At 44.8% G+C, this 19195-nt stretch overlaps 1 protein-coding gene across 1 annotated transcript in view; it reads left to right on the forward strand.

The window, feature by feature from the left end:
- The window catches only part of ALDH1A3 (aldehyde dehydrogenase 1 family member A3), a 49753-nt gene that overhangs the window by 3597 nt on the left and 26961 nt on the right, over positions 1 to 19195 (forward strand). The window contains exons 2-5 of the mRNA XM_073304294.1: positions 1346 to 1450; positions 12761 to 12901; positions 17217 to 17346; positions 19051 to 19112. Of these exons, the coding sequence (XP_073160395.1) occupies positions 1346 to 1450; positions 12761 to 12901; positions 17217 to 17346; positions 19051 to 19112 (438 nt within the window). The remainder of the gene's footprint in view (positions 1 to 1345; positions 1451 to 12760; positions 12902 to 17216; positions 17347 to 19050; positions 19113 to 19195) is intronic.

The following is a 19195-nucleotide window of genomic DNA, read 5'->3' on the forward strand; positions in this document are numbered from 1 at the left end:
GTGTCTTGTCACACTGAGTATGGTAATCGTGACACCTCTGCCCCCCCACGTCTGCCCCCCACCCCCCAAAAAGTGGAAAATCCTCCAGGATAGATGGATCTAAAAATCCACTTTCAGACGCGTTCACATATAGGCAGCTTCCTCCAGTATGTGCTGCACACACTTTGCAGAAGTATTCAGAGAATAATATTTATTTATTTTCAATACTAATGTTAAGGAGTAATTATGCTTTGAAATGGGCAAGAAAAGAAATCTATGCGATCCAATTCAATGGGCATGTTGAGTGTGCAAAGACTGCAGGATTGGTTGGGTTTTTGGTTTTTCTTTTTTGTGGGACAGAACTCTAGCATGAGCTGATGTGCCAATAGACTTGTACGTTGCATTGGAAAGGGGAAACACTTTTTTGTTCAAATAAAATAATTTACTGTCTTGCAAAGATTAACCAGGGCTCATTATCTAAAGACTGTTTGATCTCATTTTATTTACAAGGAATCATTAATAAAAGCATCATCAGATAGTGTCAAGCTGGGTCAGAATAGTGCAGATGCTTGTTGAATCAATTCTATACTGGTGTCTATGCACAGTTCATACTAAATATCAGAATTTTAATCATTTTAAAAGTATTTGAATGCATTTTTAGTTGCACAACATTGGGACTCTTTGTCCTTGCTATAGAAAGGCTTATGGGTTTGTTTGCTTCTTTTGGTGTGGTTTTTTTGTTTTGTTTTTTTTTAATTGGCATATAAGAATAAACTGCCATAGACAAAACTTTTCCAATTGATTATTGACAAAAGACTGGCAAAGTGTTAGGGGCGTGTGTGAGTAAGGACTCCTTGGGTGAGGTAGCATTGCAAAATTGGGTCCATACTGCACATTCACTGGTGGAAAATGCTAATGGAGAAACCACTGATGAGTAGCCCAAAATAAGCAACATTAGCAGCATATACCCAACATCTATAATGTTTGTGCTTGAAATATGTAGATTTCTCTCGGTGTTTGCTTGCCAGACCCAAGGAGATGGGATGGAATAAATCCTGGCTATTTCACAAGTCTAAATCACATGAATTACACTGCGCAGACCTGATCCTGCATTCTTTGGTCAAGCAAAACTGCCTTCACTGGACCTCTATGTATGTGTACTTCCCTCGGTTTGTTTTGTTTAACTGCAATCAAAAATGGAACCCTTAGGGCCTAATCCTGCAAAGCTGCTCAATGTTCTTGACTTCCTTTGGCTTCAGTGGGTTCTCCACTCCTTGCAGGATCAGGCCTATAGAGAGAGATATTTGAGCTTCCACATGGTACATGTATGTTTGCTATTTTTTTTTTTCTTTTTGACCCCTGTTAGATATTTATTAACAACGAATGGCACGAATCCATGAGTGGAAAGACGTTTCCCACATATAATCCCTCAACGGTTGAGAAAATCTGTGATGTAGAGGAAGGTGATAAGGTAAGTTTCTCGGGGTTACAAGTCAGGAAAGCATCCTGGGTTCGTTTTTCCTACAAAATGTGGTTGGCCCACCTGTAGGTTTAAAGCCTGTAGTAGCTAACCATTGTGGCATGCTCATTCAAATGCATTAGAGAGAATCAGTTATGTCCCACTCTGCTAGAATCATGAGTTGCTTCTTTGCTAAGGATGGTGATTACTGTAACGATTTAACTGAATCCTAGGAGTGATACCAAGTATTGTTTAGAAGGAAGTAATTGATTAAACACCTACTGCCCCATTGCAGCCCTTTTTTGGTCACTTATTTGGTGTAATTCAGCCCCCCCCCCCCCCCCCCCCCGGCTTGCAAATGCTTACTTGCTTAGCTTTACGCACATGAACAGGCTCAGTGATTTCAGTGGGTTTACTCACATGTGTAAAATGAAGCCTTTGCAGGGTTGGGGACAGAGATTGAGACCAAAGAAGGAATGCACATTTATTTTTAAAGATCCTTTTAGGGAAAGTTTTTTAAAAACAAACTACCTTGGATTCTGGTCCCTTCTCTGTGGATGTGCATTACTCCCATTAACAGGTGATGATCAGTCAAACCAAAGGATGAGTGGGAGTGCTCAATATTTTATATTGGCTTTAGTATCAAGCACTCTATAGTCCATGCCTTGTGCATAGGGCTGGATTAACCATTCGGCTAATAAGGGTATAGCCTTAGACCCTCCTATTTTTTTTAGGCCCTACTGATCAGGCAGGGGGCATGGCCAGGTGGGGGGAGCAAGCTTGCCCCCTGTGGCTTGGAAGGAGCTCAGCCTGCTGCGTCTCCCCATGCTGCAGGAACACACTGCCAGGGATCCGGTTAACACTGGTGACCGGACACTAAAAATCGGGTTACCATGGGAACCCATGCCAGCCATGGGTGTAGTTTGAGCAGGCATTGATTTCTCCAGAGCTCCTCTTAGCTGACAGGGGAGGGAAGAGGCTCCCTCTGTCCCTCTCCTCCACTGAGGCTGGCAGGCAGCTCCAGACACTGGGTCCTAGTGCTCGTCATCGTCCTCTATGTGTGCTCGGTCCCATTTCTGGACAACTGGTGAGTGCTGGGGGGGGGGGGGGGGAGGGGGCAGGGCAAGGGGATAGCCAGGGGAAGAGACCGTACGAGAGCGGTAGGGTGGGAAGCTTGCACAGAACCTGCACGCAGTCTATCCAGCTCCTGCCAGAACTACTGTCCCTCCCGTGTATAAGGAATGAATTCCCACACATTTGTAGGAGAAACAAAACATTCCATTCTGGATACCAGTCCTTTAACTTTTACAGAACCTTCCCTTGTGGGGCTTCAGATTGATGATGCACTGTGTTCAATACTGTATTGAACTGTACTAAAAATCAAAGAAATCCAAATTTTTTTTCTTTAATGTATTTTTCTGTATTGCACAGGCAACCAAGTTCTTTCCTTATGCTCAGCCTAGTTCCATATGCCAATGCATCTTTGTACATTTAAGGGGTTGAAAAATTACTGGAGAAAGCTCAACACACAATGTTGTAGGTTTCTCCCTCCCCACTCCCTCAAGGATTTTAAATCCACTTCTTAGCAATGTATGATAGAAAGACTGGCTGAATAGGTTAAAGGCAGGTTCTAGAGAACTAGTAAATGGACAGAAGTTCAATCCATCATAAAAGTAGCTCACATTTGATTTCTTTTGAGTTTCATTCCAAAATCTTAAAGCTAAATAAACTTGAAGTTAGTCCTCATTTTTCTGCCCCAACTCAAACCAACTTCTTTCCCAAGGGGAAATTGTTGGGTAAGCATGGGATGTGATTCGAGAAGGGAATGAGAACACAGGCCAGTTCCTGCTGACCATTGCACCTGTGTAGCTGTATTGACTTCAGGGATTTTTGCACAAGACTAGATTTTTGGTTCCTTCTGCTTTTTCACACCTGGTATAAACAGAATCTCATTCACTTTCCTCCCCTAAACTCGAACATTTAAGGGAAAAAAATAAGCAAGGTCTGCTTGATTTACACAAATAAAACAGGAACACCAAACCTGATGTTACAAGGGCGTCCCTGCAGCAGCCTTGGTCGGATTGTTCTTTTGAAAGGTCCTCAATGGTTCTTTTAAGAGACTGATTTTTCAGTGAAGTCTTTTTGTCCAGGAGAGCAGAGAGCACAACATGGAATAGCTCTGTTTTGTCAACTCCTAGTGATTCAAAAGCTGAAAGGCTTTAGATTGTTTAATGTTTGTACAGTGGTTTTTGAAGAGCTAACACAGTACAAAAGTGCTAAATATTATGACAGGGCAACCACTTACAGATTGGTGTCCCTTCTAGCTGTTACCTTTTTCTTACAGAAAGCTTAAAACAAACAAATGCAAACCATAGAACTCATGCCTAGGAAACCTTGTATCAGAGCTGCTGATCACACGTTCTAGAATAGATAATGCTTAGCCCTTCCATGAGCACAGGGGACTGGACTAGATCACCTCTTGAGGTCCCTTCCAGTCCCATGATTCTAATTGAGGAAAAGCTTGGTGACAGAATGGCCTGATGTGGTGCATCACTGGAGATTAACTACACAAGCTGGGTATCACCCCACAAATATTTGGGTTCAATGTGAAAATGGCAATTCATTGTCCTCAGCCAGTGCAACACTGGGAGGCTGCTTTCCGAGCAAGACAGCCTAAAATTATGCCACCCCATGTAACTTTCCCACTACTACTTGCTCTACTTCAGTGGATTTTACACCTGAGTGGTTTTCTTTTACATAACAAAAGCTGGCTGCCTCCCAGAGTGCGGTCAGAGGGAGATGAGGTCTGTGGTGTAGAGGCCATGGCTTGAGGAAAACACCTGCAGGGCTTGGCTTTGCACAGTGCCATGTGGAGAGCTGAGGGTTGAAGCACCAGGTTGAAAGAGGTGAGCAGGATGGGGAGTTTTGGAGTGTTCACCCTCATACAGACGAGCATCCCACTAACTAGGAGGAAGGAGGCCTAAGAGAAGGACTGCATAGCATCCCCTGTGCTACCTCCTACTCAGAAGTATCTGTTTGAAGAATGGAGTGTCGAGGGAGTAGAATAAACTATTTAATGTTACATAAATAAATGTCAATATGTATGTAGAGACATGTTTGATGCCTTCATAATTTCTTTTGCAATATGTCATTCATACTTAGGCCTTTCCCTCCCATTAGATTTAGGTTGCTCATAACCTTAATCTGGCCCTGCTTGTGCACACAAACCTCTGATTGGAGTCAGTGACACTAGTAGGGCTGCCTTCTCCCCATACCACAACTCTTCACAAACATGGGCCTTGTGGAGGTGCTGTAGGGGGAAGGACCAGTCCAAGAACTTGCCTTTTTCCATCTGATGACTGGAAGGCTCTCCTGTCACCGTTGTTAGTGGTGGGGCCTCACCCTCATGTTGTGGAACGACGTCCCCTCTTTATCAGCAGTGGGATGGGGAACGTTTTAAGCACAGTGAGTATCCTCACCTCTGTGGCCAAGCTACACACCACAGCTCTAGGATAGGAAAACTGAAGGGCCAAAGATTCTTTGTTAGAAGAATGCCCCTGCCCATCCCAATGAAGTTCCCATGGACCCTAATGCTATAACAGGGTTGCCACTTCTGCAGTACAAAAAATCAGGATGTCTCGGAGTGCTGGTACAGTACACTGAGCACCCTTCCAGATTTCCCAGAAAGCCACCTCCAGAAAAAAGGAATGATCCTGGGAAAACCTGGGCAGGTGGCCACCCTGGCTATATATGGCAATGGGGTGGAGTCTATGACTCAGCCTGAGGGAAGAGGGCAAGGCTGGGTAGTGGTGCAAGCTTGTCACCGGCTTAATGCAGCCAAATCCAGAGAGAGGAACCCCTTAGAATAAGGAGAAGCCTTCATAGAATCATAGAACATCAGGGTTGGAAGGGACCTCAGGAGGTCATCTAGTCCAACCCCCTGCTTAAAGCAGGACCAATCCCCAATTTTTGCCCCAGATCCCTAAATGGCCCCCTCAAGGATTGAACTCACAACCCTGGGTTTAGCAAGCCAATGCTCAAACCACTGAGCTATCCCTCCCCCTGCAATGTCCAGAAGACTTGGCCTGTCCATGGACAATGCAGCAGTGGAGGCAATTGTAAAGTGGCCAGATAATATCATGAAATTACATGTAATTATAGGCTAATTTTATATAGCACATCATTGGATCTAATTATAATTACCATATAAACTGAGGGCTGAGGCTAATCCTGAGGTAACTTTGTTTTACTAGGCAGAAACCGTGGCTCCGCTATAGCTAAGTGCCTCTTCGAGTAGTTACAAAGTCGTTACATGGGTATTTCAGGCCTGCTTTTCATGCCTCTGTTAAAGAAACCTGTTGAGCAAAACCAAGAAGACAACCTCATGTCTTGCCTACAGAGAGAGCCCTCATTACTCTGTTCTCTTCTGGGTGCCAGGGAGAGATTTTAACTTCTAGCTCACGGGACTATCATTGGAAAAATCCCATCTCTGGGCTCTCCTGAGAGAGACTCTCTCTGGCCTATAGGGATCAATCTGTGGAAGGTCTGGAAGTTTCTGTGGATATCCGGTGTGCAGGCTAATCTCTATACAGGGGGGAAAATGCACTATATTCTGGTCACAGAGGGTATGTCTACACTGCAGTGTAAAAGACCTGTAGTACGGCCATGGCTGGCCCAGGTCGACTGACTTGGGCTTGTGGGGCTTGGGTCATGGGGCTGAAAATTGCACTTAGACCTTTGGGCTCAAGCTGCAACCTGGGCTCTGAGGCCTACTAAGTGGGGGGAGGGTCTACATTACAATTTTCATCTCCATAGCTAGAATCAATTGCCCCAGGCTCTGAAATGCAGAGCTGTATTTTTTTTTATTGTGTTTTAGCTGTACCCAGAGAGTCTCTCCTTGCATCCCCTAAATCCTACATGCAGACACTCCTGCTGTATGTATGGGGTGGGAAGGGGGCAGCAGGCAAGGCTGGGGTTGGGGCTGAGTGAGTTTAAAAACTTGTGTTCGGGGCCCAAAACAGGCCAAACTGGGTGTATTCACCTGAGCTTTGCTTTGCAACTTTGGGTCTGTTAGTGCCTAAACATGACACTCTGAGGTTAGTGGTTGCAAATCCACATGGCCTGGAACCAAAGAGTCTTGTGCAAACTGAACCCCCTGAGATGAACATAGCCCCAGTTTAATCCCCCCCATCCTAGATCTCTGGAAGTTTCATGCAGGCAGACTTGGGTTTGTTAATGAAGAACGCTGTGGACCTGGGCTCCGGAGCATTCTCAGTGGGGTGCCTTGAGGAGACAGAAGCTACGCAGTTGCGGTGGCTAAAACTCTTGTAGGGGCTGCAGTCACTGGTGTTGTCGCTACAGAAGCTGCTGCTCACCCTGACTCTAGATTGTGGGGGCTGGATTCCATCTCCCTTACCCTCTGTGTAAGTCCCTCCCGAGATGCCTGTTTGCTTAGGCTGTGCATGAGGGATGGGAATTTGGCAACTAATAATCTGGCGATGACGGTTGGCTGTGGGGCTGAAACGTGGCCAACTTGTTATTCGCTTGGGAGCAAAGGTTTTGTTTTTCTTTAGTTACAAAATTAAAATGGAATTACTTGCAGTCAGAGGGAAATCCTGGGTGGGGAAAGAGGAGCTGGCAGTGATGCTCTGCTGGAGTTTTCCTTGGCCTACAAATAAGGGCTGAGTGTTCATGTCTGTCGGGCTGATACCAGGCATGGGAATAACTGATATGACTAATGTTAAGGCTGTGTCATTGTGCTGCTTCCAGGGCTGTTACCCATCCTGACCTGGCAGACCAGTTCCCTGTAAAATACTCCATCTGTCCCAGTTTGCCTCCAGTGCGATCACATCTCTGTTTGCCTGTGGTTGGCATAGTCCTGTGTGCAAGAGTGAATGTCGAGTGCTCAAGGGATGCCTCGCTTTGTTTTGTCTTTCTGCACATGGCTGAGTTCCACCCTGGAGTGGAAAACCTGCAATGCTATGCCCTGGCTTTATGGGTCACAGCCAGGCCAGAGGAGTCGGCCTTTCCTGTGCTTGTGATTCTTAGGAGTTTTAAGGGTGTCTGTTGCTATCCATGCCACCCATCCTTGTATTTTAGGGATGGACTGAGATTAGGAGGAGCAGTTATAGATGGGTATTTACTACAGGCTGAGTTGGTGGGGCTGCTTGTAGTTAAAGTGACCCAGCATTTCCCATTGTTACCCTCCTGCCCCGTTTTTAGTTGCTTGTAACTTTGTCCAACATTGACCGTTTGGGCTGAAACTTTCCATGCTGAATGTCTGCCTCAGTCTGAATATTCTTGGGGTGATTCAGCCATTTATGAGAGAGATTGGGAGGGAGAATACATTGTTTTTGCCCATGTTAACAAAATTCTTCATGCTGCTTCATTGAGAAGCTCTAGTGACTCCATGCTTTGAAACAGGGACTTGGCATTTGGCAGGGGTTGTCACCTTGGTCTCGGGCATGTGCCTGTTACTGTTCCTGTGGAGATGCCCAAATTTGACTTAAGTGTTCAAAGACTTATTCATCTGTTTGCCCATGATCAGTAGAGACTTACCAGAATTCCCTGGAGACTCCATCTGCACTGGGCAAGCTCTACCCCGTCTCTTCACCTACTAACCATAGTGCACGTGTGCTATCCTCACAGAGCCTGGAGCTGACCAGGACTTTCTTTGCCATTGCTCCTCTGGGCTGCTGTGGCACTGGGCTTGGGAACTAATAGTTGGGGGCCGTCTTCCTAACGGACTCGGTGTTCCACCCACTGGCGCCCTGACAGGGAGGAGGAGGAAGGGGCCTGACTCTAATGCACAGGTGATGAGCTGGACCTGTGAGTTTGAGTAGGAGGTTGGGGAGGGGGAAGAGAGGGTTGGACTAGGATGAGCCGTAAGGGTCCTGTGGAGAAAGTAGTCTGTGATCATGTAATGAGAGATTGTATCACAATCGCATACACACAAGGGGGCTGGATTAAGGTTTCACAGGCATCTTTAATTCTAGCGTTTCCTAACATTTTAGCATTTGACTTTGCAACCTTAACACTCTTGAGGTAGTTTTGTGTGTGCAATACTAAATAAATTCCCCCCACAGATTGAAACTCTGTGAATTGTTAGGTCTTGTGTGTCCCTCCTTTTTGTCCCATGTTTTGTCCTTGGCACCTTGACAGCTATGACTCTGTCCTTATGTCACATATTGTGTCTACGGATTGCAACATCTGTGTACTGTAATACACCGTTCTGACCCCTTTCATGCCTAGTTGTCATAGGGTGGATTAAGAATGGAATTTCAGCCTTACCTAAGAATTTCCTGGTCTTTGCTGGTTTGAACTCAGACACTTAATGTGAGGGGTAGCTGAGTTTTATTGTGCCTGTATTGTATGGCATTTCCACTGAGGTATTTTGGGGAAGTCCTCCTGCTTGCATGCATAATGACTATGCAAAACACCAAACCATGGTATCTGGGAGTGCAGCGAGTAGGAATGAACATAGCTAACCACAGAGTCGCCCACATGCCCAGCTTTGGAGAACAGTCATGGTCCATAGTAATGCTGTGTTCTGTAAGATTGCTCCTAGCGTGACTTCTGGAAAGGGCTGGATTGTTGATGATGATTGATGATGATCTCAGTGGAAAATTGCAAAGCAGCTGAGGGCTAAGTCACTTCTTTTTGTGATGCTAGCACACAGGGTAGCTAGTGCAGGAAGGGGGGCCTTTCCCCAATCATGGTCCCATGAAAGGAAATGAACAAGATCTTTATGTAGCTCTCAGGAGCCCAAGAGGATGTGGTCTGCAGATTAGGGAGTACATCTAGCATCCCAGCTGGCTAGCAAGTATTTTGCAATCACCTGAAAGTGCTACCCAACAGATGATGCTCCCACGCAGAAGCACTAATGGCCATCCCACCACCTAGGACTTCTGCTTTGGCTTGCAGGTCTCCTTTTGTGGAGGATGTACCAGGCAGCATCTCTGTTCCTTCTTCCTACACTAGCCAGGGCAGGACTGAGCCTTATAAATACTCCACTCCTGAGTCTCAGATGTCCTTTGCAGGGAGGTAGTCATGGTATTCAGAAGGGATGTTTGCTCTTTTAAAGAAACAACCTGGCTTTAGTAACAGTTTGAATGTTCAGTAATATACTGCAGATCAATTAGCTTGTCTACTTGTGAGTGCAATGTGTAAGCAGCCTAGGGTGACCAGATGTCCACATTTTATACGGACAGTCCCAGTTTTTGGGTCTTTTTCTTATATATTCTCCTATTACCCTCCCCACCCCGTCCCGATTTTTCACACTTGCTGTCTGGTCACCCTAAAGCAGCCAGGGTTCTGTACTGAATTATCCCCGTCTCTCTCTCATTTTGTGCATTGGTGCCTTTCTGCTGGATGAGGCAAATACACATTTGGGTCTAGATTGTGGCTTTAAGCCCTAGCCCAGTGGTAGCTCATGGAGCATCACGCCACAGATAGTGACTTGGAGCACTGGGTGAGCGAACAAACCACCCGTGATTGCTATCCCAGTAAGCTTCAGAGCTCCCAGTTCTTGGAGCTTGACTCCACTCCCATTGAAACCAATGGAAATATTCCCATTGACATCAGTACAAGTTGGATCAAGCCCCAGGTGTGCCTGAGGCCTGGTGAGCACAAGCCTGTGCATTGCACAAGTGTGCAAGGCTGGTGGGAAGGCTTTGTGCTGCATGCCTGCCATCCCATTTGTGCACTCTCAGAGCTAGGGGCAGTCCTTGTAACTTCATTTCCCACAGGCCTGGCCAGCATGGGCATAGTGCTGCCTGTGCTAAGGGTCTTCCATATCCCAATAAACACAACAGCGTTTAAAGGGAATGTGTTTAAACCTGACACCTTCATTATGTGTTGTGTCCTGCCTGATTTACCGTGAAAATATTTTTCAGCCGTGGCTTGCAGATCCTAATTACAGCATGAAATTGGGGACTTCTTAGAAGTGGGAAGGTTTGACACTGGTTTCTGCTCTGATTGGCAGGTGCCAAATGAGTTGATTCAGATTAAACCAATTATGTCAAATTGTGCCCTGTATGTAACCTGTGTGAATTCAAGGTAGGAGCTTGCCAGTAACTCCAGAGCCCTGCTACTGTCTGTTAATGCATCCACCCAGTTAGTGTGCATTCACTCTGACACCCCCCACTCCCACATACACGTCAGTCTCACAGAGCCTACCGTAGTTGTGGAGATAAAAATAGCCTGACATGACCAAGGTAACTGGGTGCCCAAATGCACTAAATTCATAGAATATCAGAGTTGGAAGGGACCTCAGGAGGTCATCTAGTCCAACCCCCTGCTCAAAGCAGGACCAATCCCCAATTTTGCCCCAGAACCCCCTAAATGGCCCCCTCAAGGATTGAATTCACAACCTTGGGTTTAGCAGGCCAATGCTCAAACCACTGAGCTATCCCTCCCCCCTCTCAGGCAGCAGCATAGCCAATGCCCTTCTGACAGGGGTGGGGTTCTGTATTCAGCTGCTAGTACAAATAGGCTGATTAAATACCATGTAACCCATTGCAGACCTGGAATAAGTAGGTGTGCCTGTAACAGGGTGGCTTGCCTCTTTAGACCTAGAGACCTGGGGACAGCCCACCCTAGTTATTAAGGAGGCGCATCTGAACTCTGACTCCCCTGTAACCAGCCTCAGGAAGCTACAGAGAGAGAGGGTGCCCAGGGAGCTCAGAGGCTGTTGGAAACAAGTAAGCTCCAGCAGAGAAGCTTGGGGTGAGACTACAGGCAAGAGAGGCCTGGGAGCGAAGGGTTAAATGGATGGACGTGTGGTGGGACTGGAGAACTTTATTTTGAATGCTTGTTCATTTAATACAACAGGACCCAAGAATGGCTGTGAATGGACAAAAGGGGGGGAAACTGCTTGCAGGACTACCCTGAGGTGATGGGGGGGGGGGGAGGGGCATATAGGAGGCAGCTTGCCCAAGAACATTAAATAACAATGGGATATGGCTGTTTATAAACCTTCCGGTGTAATTTTAATCACCAGTTGTGTTTTTCTGTAGCACTCTTCCATGACCCACTCCTCCCTTGAAAGTGTCTGTCCTTAGTAAGGTGTCATTTCTTGTTTGTTGGCATTCAATATGTTCTGGGATAGGTCTGTCTTGTTGTCTCCCATACTAGAGGATTATGTAGTTTCACAGAGTTAGAATAATCCTGGAGAAGAAGACAAGATGTGTTCTAGAAGATCTTGCACAGGGCGGAATTTCTTCCAAAGAAGGCGGCAGTGTCCATCAAACATACACTTGGGGTGAAATCCTGGCTCCATTTAAGCCATCAGCAAAACTCTCATTGGTTTCAGCAAGGCCCAGATTTCACCCTGTTTGAAAAATATCAGTGTACATTTAGAGGGGAAAAATTGCTGGGGCATATCTTGACCGGATAAGGTGTATGTAGGGACACTTCACTCATGTGAGTAATCCACAGCAACGTCTTGTGTGAGTAAACGTAGCAGCCATGGTACAACAAAAAACATATTTATCGTCATGGGGCCCTATCCCCAGCTGGAAATTGACTTCAGTGGAGCTACGCTGGTTTGCATCATTTGAGGGTTAGGGCCATAGCATTGAGCTAAAAACCCTAGTAGTCCCCCATAAAGGGGGACATGTGGTTCTTCTGAAAATGCTGTCTAGGATCTAAGTGAATTTTGTGAATTAAAACTGTTATTGACACATTTGATTATGGATTTATAAGGGAAAACTAATTTACAAGGGAAAACTGGGATTGTCCAGTGAGGTCTGTGAGCTGTAACTATTCCCTGGGCTAAAACCATCATAATATCCATACTCTGAATATATCCTCTTTCCCACCTCTTTGTTTTAAAAAATACTGATCCATCCAGATTTGGCTTGTGAGTGCACCAGGCCCAGTCTTGCTGTCAATGAAAGTCTTGCCTGTTTTCCACTAGGACGGGGGCACACTTTTCACTCTTGCCAACAAAGTATGTAGATAAGAAAATATAGGGGCTTGAATATATATATATATTATTTTATCCTGTCAGGGAAGCCTGGTCCAATTCCATAAACTTCACAACTTACCCTGAAAGATCTGATTGCCTCTGCAAAATTTGAATTTAGGTTCCTATCCGGCAAAGTCAAATCCTACCAGAGTCTGAAGCGGCTTAGGTCAGATCTTGCTAGATTCCATGTTCAGCGGCAAAACAGCAGACTCTCTTCGCAGATGATTCAATATTACAGTAGGCAGGCTCTGCAGGACACTGCATAGGAAGCAACCTGCTTGGGAGCTGTTCATAGCACTATGCAATTTCTCTCTCTCACCTGAATATTTCATGTGTGTGTTTGGTTGCTTTAGCCAGATGTAGATAAGGCAGTAGAGGCCGCAAAAGCAGCATTCCAGAGAGGATCTCTATGGAGACAAATGGACGCCTTAAGCAGAGGGAGGCTCCTCCACAAACTAGCTGATCTCATCGAGCGAGACAGAGTCATTTTGGCGGTAAGTGAAACGTGGTGGGGGGGAGCGATAATAAACCAGAAGCAATTGACTGACTACTTAATTCTGTCCCTCTGACTGCCCTGGAGATCTGGGGCTGTTTGTAGCTTGTGTTTAGTTTGTTTGAAAGGGGAATCCCATCTGCAGGGAAGCTTCCGTTTCCCAAGCTCCCAGCTTGGTTTAGTAACATCTGGATAGAGGGACTTTTTAATAATAATTTAAACAGCTCTCTCAAAATCAGTGACTTTTTTTTTAAGGGCATCTTTGCCTTGTTAAAGGGAAAAATTCCAAATCCATCGTTCGTACTTTTCAGTGCTTTGGATGAGATCACCCTAGACCTTAGCATTGCAGGTGAAGCCTACCTCCCTCTTCAAACTTGAATAGTGTGCCCTCCTCATTTCCCCCCCCCCCCCCCACACCTCCCCTCCCCGCCACTCCAATGCCCACACACCATGAGAGGGGAAATCCCCAGGCTGACTTGGAAAAGCTGCCTCTCCTCCCACCATTTGATCTCCATGTCCCATGCAATGGGAGGCTAGGAGAACTTTCCAAGTCAACGGGCTTGAGTTGTCCGGGAACAACAGCAGCGAAGCCTCACCTTCTTAACTCATTTCTTTTTGCCATATCCTCCCCCAGCCCTGTGTCCACTTGGTGAAGTACAGTTGATGGTTGTCTAGCTTTTTTTGGGGGGGTTAGGGGGACAAAGGATGCTCAACACTTAATGCTGCTTATACTTACTCTGTGAGGAACACTGTTTTAAACTACTAGGTGTTATTTGCTAAACCAATTTTTTAAAAAAAGAGAGAGTGAGCAAGAGAGCCATGGAGCCATATAAGCATTGTCTTTGGGGCTGCCTCTGTGCTGATCGTTTAGCAGTCTATCGCAATTCAACAAAGCGCACATAACTTTAGACAGGTGCTTAAGTGACATTGACTTCAATAGGGCAACTGACTTGTTTAGGCTAGGCTGGGCAAAACTGAGGCCGACGTGAGTAAAGGCTGCAGAAAGGGGCCATGAGGGCCTGCATCCACAGAGTGGATTCATGGGAGGTGGTGGCACCCATGGGCAGTCATGTTCATCCTTGGCTTAACGGCATTGGTGCCGGGGTGAATTCAACTCCCTCATTTTAAGAGTTCAGGTCATGCATCAGATGTCTGTATCATGTGTTATCTTTGAGTTACTGATGTAAAAAAAGACCATATCCCTACTTGAATTTAACGTTCTTGCCTATGGTGTTGAATAAATCTTTAAATAAATGAAGTCCTAGAACAAAATGAGCAAATAACCCCCACCCTGTTTAAAACTAACAGACAAAGACAACTGACTAAGGCTAAAAGCATCTATAATAACTATGTTAACTATTGAATCGTCTGTGGAATTAATGAAAGAAACGTGAAGAGAATAACAAAGATACAGAGTTGGGAACAATCTTGCATTGGCAAAGGATGACCTAAATAGGTCTGTGCCATGCCTGACTTGGGTGTTCTACTCATCAGAACATTAAAGGGGACAAGTGACAATGGCAACAATAAAACAATGTGACTGATTTGCAGTAAACCACATCAAATGGACTGTCTAAAGGATTTAACTTCCTTATAGCAATTGAAATAAATGGCAGAAAGATGTGTGTGAAGATTTTGAGCTATTCACAAAACATCCATTTGTTCCTCTGGCTCTTCATAAAAATTATTCCACGGTGACTTGACTGCTCACAGAACCAATGCACCTGCATTGTGTATTGCAACTCCTCCTTCTTCCTAATCTGGTTCCCCCAGGAAGCTTGGTCCATGCAGTTCGGTCCTGACCTACTTCTAGTTCCTCTGCCAGATAGAGAAGTGAGTGATGCTAGACTGTGATGGCTGTGTGATATGGGACCAGAAGGTGAGACACCAGCTCATTTGGACGTGACATTTGTCATCTTTTTTTTTTTTTTTTAAAAAAAAAAGGCAAAAATTAATTTTTGCCCTAAGCCACAAAGTTCTGGCTCAAATTTTTGCAGAAATTAGAGTGGTTAGATCTCAGTAACCAACAAATTTTTTTTAAAGTTGGCCTTGTGCCCCTTCTTCTTTCCAATGGACAAATTTTTCTGCTTGGTTTTTAACCTTCAATATCAGGAATGTCCTGTCTGGTCGTCTTTGTTTGCCAAAGAATTTGATGGGATTTCAGAGGATGTCTGTTAGTTCTCACATTTTAACTGAAAGAGATTTAACAAGAATTTCTCCAAAACGTCGACTGGCCATTGATATTAAATGTGTGTTAATACAAACAGTTCTTTTAAACTGTTAAAATTTTCCTTCTCCGTTTTTTCAGTCTTCACTCTTGTGATGCTGTCCTGGAGTCTTCCAGGATAGACAATGTAAAAACATATATGCACAGAAATCTCTTGACCTTTTCTATATATTACAGAGGAGCAAAGAGGGTGCACATCCAATTCTTGTCAATTTGCAAGTTACTCTTAATTAAAAAAAAAAATGTAAAAGGTAGCACAGGGTAACTACTTTCTGCTGCTTTTAGTTCAGGACTTAAAATGCATCATTGGGCATGCTTTTCACAAACATGCTGCTCGCAAAATGAAACTTCAAGTAGGATGCGACACTGTGAATTTGGACACGCTCTTGTTTACACCGAAAAGAGAGAATACCATTTTGCAATAATGTCCCGGTCTTGAAGAACGAAGCCTCGTGGTCAGTTGGAAAGGAGGACCTGCTCCACAACCTGATAGTCAGTGGAGAGACTTCCATTGATTTCTGTGGGACTCTCTTCTCTAATTTTGGATGTGGGGCTAAACTAAAAAACATACAAGCCCTCCTGGAGTTCAGGGATGTTGGATCTGTACTCAGGCCAAACAGTATGTTCATATTGGCCCTGATTCAGCATAACACTAGAGCTTTTGCTTAGTTTTAAGCACAGGCTGAAATCCACCCGTACCTAGCACTGCACTTCAGAACATGCTTATGTCTTGTGGCCATTGGGACTTAAGCACATGCTTAAAAATTAAACACCTACTTAAGTGCTGCGGGGAATAGCAATGGGCTCAGCCGTGTGCTTAGAGTTAAGGATGTGACAACTTGCTGTGGTGAGCTGAGGCTTTTCCTAGGGCAACCTCATTGACCAGTCTTCATGGTTGACTCAAATCTCAAGAATGAGCACAACCAAAACCCCAGTTCTGAACATCCCTGAACTCAGGAAAAATCCAAGTCTGCATCCATGTGGTCTGCATCAGAGTATCATAGAAGATTAGGGTTAGAAGAGACCTCAGGAGGTCATCTAGTTCAACCCCCTGCTCAAAGCAGGACCAATCCCCAGGGCTTTGTCAAGGTCTTAAAAACCTCTACAGATGGAAATTCCACCACCTCCCTAGATAACCCATTCCAGTGCTTCACCTTCCTCCTAGTGAAATAGCTTTTCCTAATATCCAACCTAGACCTCCCTCACTGCAACTTGAGACCATTTTCTCCTTGTTCTGTCATAAGCTACTACTGAGAACAGTCTAGCTCCATCCTCTTTGGAACCCCCCCTTCAGGTAGTTGAAGGCTGATATTAAATCCTTCCTCTCCCCCCCCCCAACTCTTCTGCAGACTAAATAAGCCCAATTCCCTCAGCCTTACCTCATAAATCATGTGCCCCAGCCCCCTAATCATTTTTGTTGCCCTCCACTGGACTCTCTCTAATTTGCCCACATCTTTTCCGTAGCGCGGGGGCCCAAAACTGGACACAATACTCTGGATGTGGCCTCACTAGTGCCAAATAGAGGGGGAATAAGCACTTCCCTCGATCTGCTGGCCTTGCTCCAGCTAATGCAGCCCAATATGCCGTTAGCCTTCTTGGCAACAAGGGCACACTGCTGACTCATATCCAGCTTCTGCAGAAAATGACTTGGGGATTATAGTAGATGAGAACTGCCATTTTAGCCAGTCAGTCCCCAGCTTGTAGCAGTGCGTGGGGTTCTTCCATCCTAAGTGCAGGACTTAAAACTTTTGTCCTTCTTTTGGCCCAATCCTCCAATTTGTCTAGGTCACTCTGGACCCTATGCCTACCCTCCAGCATATCTAACTCTTCTCCTCCCCCCCCCCCCCCCGCCCCACTCCCCAGCTAGGTATCACTTGCAAACTTGCTGAGGATGCAATCCATCCCACCATCATCCATGGTGTGGGGGAGGGGGGAAGAGACCACCTCTCTCCATTGTGCAGGGTGGGAGAAAGATGAAACCTTGTAGATTGCAGAAAATTTTTTGTCTAGAACCTTTAAAAACAACCCCAACCCCCACCCCAATAATTATTAAGCAGTATATAACCATGCATGTGATTTGTTGTTTCAGACCTTGGAAACAATGGACACAGGGAAACCTTTTCTTCATGCCTTCTTCATTGACTTGGAAGGCTGTATAAAGACACTTAGGTATTATGCTGGGTGGGCTGATAAAATCCAAGGAAGAACTATCCCAGTGGGTAAGTTGAACCATTCCATGTTCACCTTTAAAAACTCCTTCAGTCTGTGATATCAAGTACATTGAGACAATCAGTTTAAGGAGTTTCCCTTCTGAAAAAATCATCCCTCCCTCCCACCCCACAAATTACTTTATGCCTTTTCCCTTATGGAAAGGCCATAGAGTTTAACGGAAGATTATATTCCTCCCTGAGAGTTTTGGAATTGCCCTATAGACTTTTATGAGAATTCTATCCCTGGTCATTGTACATCCAGTTTCACTGAAACTAAAGATTTCGCTGTTGGTGAGAGTGCATTGGAAATCAAAGTTCAAAGGATATTTTTGAGTACCTTCTTTGTTGTTAGTTAAATTAGGTTTATTGGAGAGAGGCCAGATATGCTAGCTCAGATCTGTCGGTAATCCAAGTACATGGCAGACATTCAGTTCCTGGGGGTTCGGTCAAGCTCTAGTTTGTAGGGGTATTTAATTTATTTCTAAACACTTGCAGCACTTGTTAAAAACTCCTCTCCTAGGGTCTGTGCTTCATTACACCCATGCCAATGAATTTAGTGTGAGTAATTTAGGGAAGAATCTATCCGCTCATGTGTGAGCACAGGTGTGGCCTTGGGAAATGACGGCTGGTTTTTAAGAAAACAAGGGTGTTTGCACGAAGTCAGCGAACAGCTAATTGAAAGTCATCAGCCTGCTCCTTTCCTTTGCCCTAGTGATAGCTGGTGGTCTATGAAGGAAAGAGCACCACAGACAAAGGTTAAAGACGGGCTCCTTCTGGTAGCTGTGAAGGACTGCACTCCTTGCCCGCCTCCCGCCAGTCAGCATTGATTTAAGGGTAGCAGAGTCCAAGCCTATGTCAAATCCGATATTTCTGTCACACAAGCTCAGTTTAATTTGTAGAATTTCTCTCTATGGAGATGGCTCTCAGTCTTGTTTGAGATCACTTCCAAAGTGCATAATAACTAGAGACCGCCCCCTAACATGGAGCTTCATAAAAAGCAAAAGTTCTAGTGGGCAAATGGTTTTATTAAATAGTCTTTTTTGTTTTTGTTTTGTTTCTGAGAACAGAAACAAAATGATTCTAATTGAATCAAAACAAAACTTGATTTTTGTATCAAATTGAAATACTGTTGTGTTTTGTTTTTTTTTCCACATATTTCTTGTGGGAATCTGTCACAAAACTTTGGAATTTTTCCCTAAGAAATAAACCTGTTTCCCCACCACCACCACCAAAACTAAAAATCATAAAAGCGTTGATAATTCATTTTCTTTTATTCGTCACTGAAATGAAGAATTACACCAACTGAACATGTCTGAGCAGCAGGAGCAAGTGTAAGGGAGGAACTGACCCAGTGGAATTGATGTGATGCAAGTCAGTGGATTTCAAAGGGTTATACCAGTCTGAAGTAGAACAGCACTTGGCCCTCTGTAGATCACAGATCTGAATTGTTCTGTGATAGATTTATCCTATTGAATAACTTTCTTCCTTTTTGAAGAGCACCTTGCCTGAGTGTGGGATAGAATGGGTGACTCCACAATCTTCTCAGATTAGCTTCACCTCATATAACTCATTTATATTCATTCTGCCTCACCGTTCTGTTTATATCATCATTTTATATAGTTTCCACTATTCAGCCCCGCACAAGTGCAGTACATACAGGTATGTCACAATATTGGCTTTGATCCCTTACACATTTTGGTTTTTGTTTTGCAGATGAAAACGTTGTCTGTTTCACCAGGCACGAACCGATGGGTGTCTGTGGGGCTATAACTCCAGTAAGTATAAGACTGGCTAATATTTTTAGCCAAGAGGTGCTCGGACCCTGAGGATCCCCTCTATTTACAAATATATGTATGCC

The sequence above is a fragment of the Lepidochelys kempii genome, chromosome 10 (genome assembly GCF_965140265.1).
Source record: "Lepidochelys kempii isolate rLepKem1 chromosome 10, rLepKem1.hap2, whole genome shotgun sequence".
Lineage (NCBI taxonomy): Eukaryota > Metazoa > Chordata > Testudines > Cheloniidae > Lepidochelys > Lepidochelys kempii.